Genomic DNA, 6,011 nt, shown 5'->3' on the forward strand with positions numbered 1-6,011 from the left:
TTCAGCACATATCTACACTATGGAACATAATAGCAGCAGTTATGTAACTAATCAACTCAAAATGTTAGATGATGTATTAACAATTTAATGTGGCAACATTTGTTTGCCTGTCATTCTTAATCAGGCCTTAGATCAGTCGATGTTACCATTGTCTGACTTGGGCATCTGCATGTGTCATATTTCTCCACCACACTGTCAGATCAAAGGAATATCTTTCTGAAACAGATGTAGGCCTACATCAGTTTCTCTGGTTTCTCTTTGTATAATCAGGTCCTGGTGCTGATCTATTCTCTGTAATGGATACACAGTAGATGCTTAGCTCTCAGATAGACCCTCTAGCTTATTCTTGTCATGCTCATTTATGGAAACAAAGCAACAATTTTATTATGATTTATGGACAGGCGAGGCTGTAAAGACTTAGTTTTTCAAACATTTGAATCACTTTATTGGCCAAATATATTACATTTACTTGGCGACATTGGTGCACTGTCATGAGCCAAGTCATAAAAAAGAAATGAAAGTAAGAAAACAAAGGATGTAATCATATAACGTCAGTAGATCACTTTCAAGTTTTATTCTGAAGATTAGAGACATGACTGCAAGGGCCATACAAAACCATGTAAAATTTGTCTTTATTTGTTTGAACAAATAACCTAACATTTATCATTGGAGATGTGTAACACACACTAAAACAAGCTGCATTTTGAGTTTAAAACATACAGTTGTGTGTCATCAGCATATGAAGGAAACATTGTTTTAACAATAACCTGAACTAATGGGAGCATAAAAACTGAAAACATCCAGAAGTCAAGGAAAGAACCTTATTCATAATACCCCCCTTTTAAATTGAGCAGATACAAAGGAGACATTTTCTCTAACAAGCAAGCAAGCCTTATTAATACAGTATTGCACTGATGGAAGATAAAAGATACAGAGGAGACAATATCTACAGAACAAGCCCAATTAATTGTAAAACAGTTCATTGGCCAAACTCATTTGGGGGCCTGGGTTTGCACTGTCAGAACAAGAAGGTGCTAGGTTTGAACCTTGTGATTGACTGGGGCCTTTATGTGAGTTTGCATGTTCTCCCTGTGCCTGCGTGAGTTCCCTCTGGATACGCAGGCTTCCTCCCTCAGTCTAAAGACATGTAGGTTAAGTTAATTACATCCCTAAAATCCCCATAGGAGTGAATGGCTGTCTGTCTCTTTGTGTCAACAATATGATAGACTGTCAATTTGTCCAGGGTGTACCCCGCCTGTCCCCAAATGTCTGTTGTGACTTGCTCCAAACCCAGAAAGAATGGAAGAACAACATACTGTAGACTGTATCTACAACTTCCATTTTAAACCATACTTATATACTACATGGTTATAGTTGCTAACTGTATTTGCTATTCTGTCTGGAATCCAGGTCCAGATTAATGAGTCATGCATGCCTACAGTTCGGTCTAAGAGTTTTGCTAGCTATGTTATAGCTGCAAGCCAGGGTTAATTAGATATTACTTAAAAATGAACTATTTTCTATTTAAATGACAATACAGGACTGATCATTTACTGTGAAAGCTACAAGTTGATTCCTTGTTGATTTCACTGATTATATCTGTTTCTGCCCTGGAAGGCAAAATGCACAAGTACAAGAGAATAAACAGGATGAAGAAAGAATTTAAAACCTCGAATGAGATAAATGAGATTTGGCACCCTGAGTGAGGAGACAAGAAGAGAGTGAGAGGTGAGATGAATGTGAAAGAAAAATAGAATGAGGGAGGGAGTTGAACATGAGAATGATGAACATGGATAAACAGAGAGTGGCAGGGAAAGACTGTAATATAGAAGGAGAGAGGTGGTGGAAATGAGTGAGTAAAAGATGGGCAGGGAGGTATAAAGAGAGGGAGGGAATAATATAAGAGAGGCAGCGACAGAGGAAGAGGTGACAGAGTAGATTACCCTCCTCTCCTCTCCTTTCCTCTCCTCCTCTCTGTCAGCCTCATCATGTTCATGCTGCAGATGTTGACTGTTATCGCTCTGACTCTTATTCTCCTGGCATCTGTGAAAGGTAGGACACAACCATACTTACTGTGTGTGTGTATGTGTGTGTGTGTGTGTGTGTGTGTGTGTGTGTGTGTGTTGCATGACTGCCATGCACCCTGCAGGTGAGAAACAACAGGAGCAGCAGGGAGGGAGGTATGGATGTAAACAGAGGGACAGAATGCAGGAGGACAAGCATCTAAAATCATGCAACATTCAGAGAAAACATCTGTGTCAGGGCTCAGTCTCTGTGTGTGTCGTCTCATCTGTTTTCTGAAATATTGTGAAAGCACTGCAAGTGCAGTCATGTGTTTGAGGATGGATTCTACATCATTTGTGGCATAACGAAGAAGCACTGTCCTATTTTATGGCTGTTTTTGCTCCTGCTGCTTAACATCCCACTTTAACTTGTTTACCTAATTGCGCTGGATGAAAAGGCATGGTGACACACCCTCCACACAAACACACTCCTCCTCTCTTTCTCTCACTTTCCCTCGCTCATTTCTCTGGCATGGTTGTATGTTTTGCAGCACAGTTGGATGCCATTGTAACTCCTCTGACATTCTTGTGTGTGTCCATATGTCAGTTTGTGTATATGTAACTAGAGAGCATGTGCACATTCTGCAGAATAGATAGCATTCCTCTGCCTACCAAAGCTGCCAAAACACTGTTTCAGCCTTTGCAATAACAATATTGACTTCATAGTTTTTAAATAACGTCCTGTAAATATGAGTGCAAATTGTTTCTATAGATGATTGTAATGTTATTTTTATATATGAAACTTTTGTGGCAGTCATGATGTTGTTTTATAGTGTCTTTTTCTTACTTAAGAAAAAAAGAAAAACTTAAATGCTATTCTATCCATTAGTTTTTTTTAACACAGTCCCTTGTTGCCATCCCTCTTTTCCTTTTCTTCCCAGGTAACGGTGTGCAAATGCAGAGAGATGTGCAGTGCTGCATGTTGTACTCCCAGGGTAAGGTGCGTACCAAAGATGTGCTGCGGTTTGAGGTGCAGACAGAAGGGCCTGACTGCAGCATTCAAGCCATCATGCAAGTATTTCAACTATCCACTCCTGGAGCTAAAGAGCACACAGAAATCTGCAGGCGTGGAAAATATGCCTCTTGTTAGAGAATGGCAGAGCTGGGCTGAGAGGCACTGCCATCTTTCCAGGTCATGTTGTTATGGCAGGGCTCAGAGCTGTACATGTAATTGCCATTGTAAAGTAAATATGTGGGAATAACAAGCTATCTGAAAATGCATTCCAAACCAGCTGAGTCCTGCTGCAGCCAGTCTGTCAGAACAGCAGGGTTTAGTTAAGTAAACCATTCTGTGTTGTGATACCTATTTTCTTCCAGCAGGTCAGAGAAATCTGATGTAGCTGGGGAATGAATGCTTTTTCATGTGGCCCAGTTTCTTTTGGTCCTGTCTATTTCCCAGTTTTTTTCAACTTGACTCACTTTTCATCACAATATGACTTCTTTCCACTAAACTAAACTTTTTTTGATTCTATATACAGTCATCTTTTAGCATCTCTGTGATTCTTTTGGGATCACATTCTCTGATGCTTTGACAGACATCTTTGTAGTTCTCCTCAGTGTTGCTGAATGACTGTTATTTTTGTGTTTCTGCACACAGCAGATTCAGACATTGACATTTTTTCCTTTTCCCCCATCAGACACTTGTATTGTCATCCTGTGTCTGTGTCATAAATATTATTCTTTTTATAGTCTTTACACAAAGAAAGCAGTGAAATGTGCAGACCCCAGAGACCGGAAGGTGAAGAGGTTGCTGAGAAAACTCATACAGAGGCAGAGAAACAAGGCCCGCCAAACCATGTGGATTCTTCCTCATGACAACCTGCCTGTCATGTCAGAGGTCAGAGGCAAATTCCTTAAGAGCTAAATGACTGTTACACCTTCCAGCAGTACACTGTAAAACATAATAAAATATAATGTAATTAAGTCAAAGTTATCAGACAAAATTAACCAATGTGGTGCTCCATATTTACTTGTATCAATTTGATTACTGTGGAGGGTGATTCTCATGTTATTTCTATCTTACCTGAGACTGTAATTGAGTCCTCCTTTTGTGATCATCAGGACGAGAAATATAACTGGGAAGTTCTCAATAAGGAGTGATGGACTGCCATCAAACATGGAGGAAATCTCATAGTCATAAGTAAAACCTGTTTAACCCTTTGACTCTGTTGATACTAATGCAAGTTCACTGCATTGCATACTGTAACTCTGTCCAATGTCTCATCTTATATTTTGTCTTCTCACTTTTCCACAGGCCAAGTAAACTTTCAGCAACTCGTCATCTTTATGTGGCGAAGCTTGTTGAATCTCCAGTTGTCTTGTGTCTCTCTTTATCTACACTATCTGTCTCCCTGGGACCAGACCTGGGCAGCAATACGTACATAAATGGCTTTAGATATTTAAACATGAACTGTGCTTGAAATATTCCCAAACACGTGGCTGGAGCAGTCACATCAGAGGAGTATTTACTTGTAAGATAAGCTGAATTGATTTTTTTTTTTAATGGCTCATACTGTTATTTGCCGGAGTCTCTGCAACTAAATAACTACTCATGGCTGATGTGAAATCAGTGAAAAAGTTGTAATTTAACAAACAATAACAGAGCAGTGATATTAATATTGTATATCAGCAAGATCCTCTGTGCTTATTTGTGATTTGTTTACCTTCAATAATGTATAAGGACATTTCACACAGTAAAGTCGATGGGGTTTTATGAGTGTTCAGGATATTGGGGAACATCGCTTAATTTGCACCTTGTTCTGTACAGCCTTGGTGTTAGTTGTCTTAAAGTTTAAAACCCCTTGTTCAAGCTTTGGCTTCCTGTATCTGACTGTTAGATGGGTGAAATCAAAGTGGAATCAGAGTGGGATCACCTGGATTCAACTTTCTGTCACATAAAGAGCAAATGTTTCTGATATTGTGAACACTCGGTATATTGACTGTTTGAATACTCAGTAGAAAACCTGAGTCAGTCTTTCAACATCAGGCTCTCGGTCACTGAGGTTTAAATATCTATCTGCAGTTTATATTTGTCTTTTTCACAAATAGTCCATCACGAAACTATGCCAAAGTATTCATAATTCAGTTCACCACATGGCAAGGCTGTTATAATTTAGAGGGCTCAACTGTGTGTGAAACACGCAAGTATTGTATTGAGAAGAATGCACTGTATGTTGAAACACAGTATCTCAAGTGGACTATTTTATAAATTAATCTGAAACAATACCTTGAACTGGCTCGCTGTCTTTTGGGTATCTTGTGTGCAATTGTGTGTTTTATTTACCACACAGTTAACATTTTTAATCCATGCTAGAGGCACATGGATATATCTGAATGTCAATGTCACTTGGTTGGGCCACCGTTTGGGTGCAGGCTGAAATACTATATCTCAGCTAGGCTTGTGGGAATGATTATTATATAATTAGCTACACACATTTATATTACCCTCAAGCTAAACTGTAATGATTTTTGATCTAGCACTATCATCAAGTACATTTCTTTATTTCTCCAGGAGTTGAATTTCAAACCAGAACATGAAAAACCAATAACCTTCCCCTCAGCCTCAGCTGTACTTTGTGTTTACTGCTAATTAGCATTGCCACTCTGGGCATGTTAGCATGCTAAAGTTAGCATATAGCTCAAAGCAAAGCACAAAGTCTCAGACCTGCTGCAGCATGGCTGTAGATTCCCGTTTTATAGGTTTTGTAAAACCCATAACTTATTTAGGTTAGTAAGGGCAGTAATATACCTTGTTTGCATGACTTTAATAGGCCTATATTTAGCATTTATGTAAATGAAGAATATAAAAGCTAACAGTATTTGAGCATTTGTCAGCGAGGGAGACCTAGTCGGTTTACCATTAAAATGACAACAGAAGGTTTTGTATGGTAAATTGTACTACTTGTAGTCATCAGTTATTACATTTTAATCAAATTCACACATACCCTG

General features: G+C 38.9%; 1 protein-coding gene across 1 annotated transcript; it reads left to right on the top strand.

The window, feature by feature from the left end:
- Positions 1 to 1,846: 1,846 nt before the first annotated feature.
- ccl44 (chemokine (C-C motif) ligand 44) lies at positions 1,847 to 5,280 on the top strand. The gene is made up of 5 exons (XM_020613034.1): positions 1,847 to 2,052; positions 2,945 to 3,074; positions 3,753 to 3,900; positions 4,125 to 4,203; positions 4,318 to 5,280. Exons 1-4 carry the CDS (start codon positions 1,989 to 1,991, stop codon positions 4,161 to 4,163), a joined length of 381 nt encoding a protein of 126 aa, XP_020468690.1. The 5' UTR covers positions 1,847 to 1,988; the 3' UTR covers positions 4,164 to 4,203; positions 4,318 to 5,280.
- The last annotated feature ends 731 nt before the right edge of the window (positions 5,281 to 6,011 follow it).

The sequence above is a fragment of the Monopterus albus genome, unplaced genomic scaffold (assembly GCF_001952655.1).
Source record: "Monopterus albus unplaced genomic scaffold, M_albus_1.0 scaffold129.1, whole genome shotgun sequence".
Taxonomy (NCBI): Eukaryota; Metazoa; Chordata; class Actinopteri; order Synbranchiformes; family Synbranchidae; genus Monopterus; species Monopterus albus.

Excerpts from the sequence above, each read along its gene's own strand:
- ccl44 (XM_020613034.1), top strand. The coding sequence starts at position 1,989 with ATGTTCATGCTGCAGATGTTGACTGTTATCGCTCTGACTCTTATTCTC. Across the intron at positions 2,053-2,944 it reads TCTCCTGGCATCTGTGAAAG|GTAACGGTGTGCAAATGCAG; the intron begins GTAGGACACAAC and ends TTTTCTTCCCAG. Across the intron at positions 3,901-4,124 it reads ACCTGCCTGTCATGTCAGAG|GACGAGAAATATAACTGGGA; the intron begins GTCAGAGGCAAA and ends TGTGATCATCAG.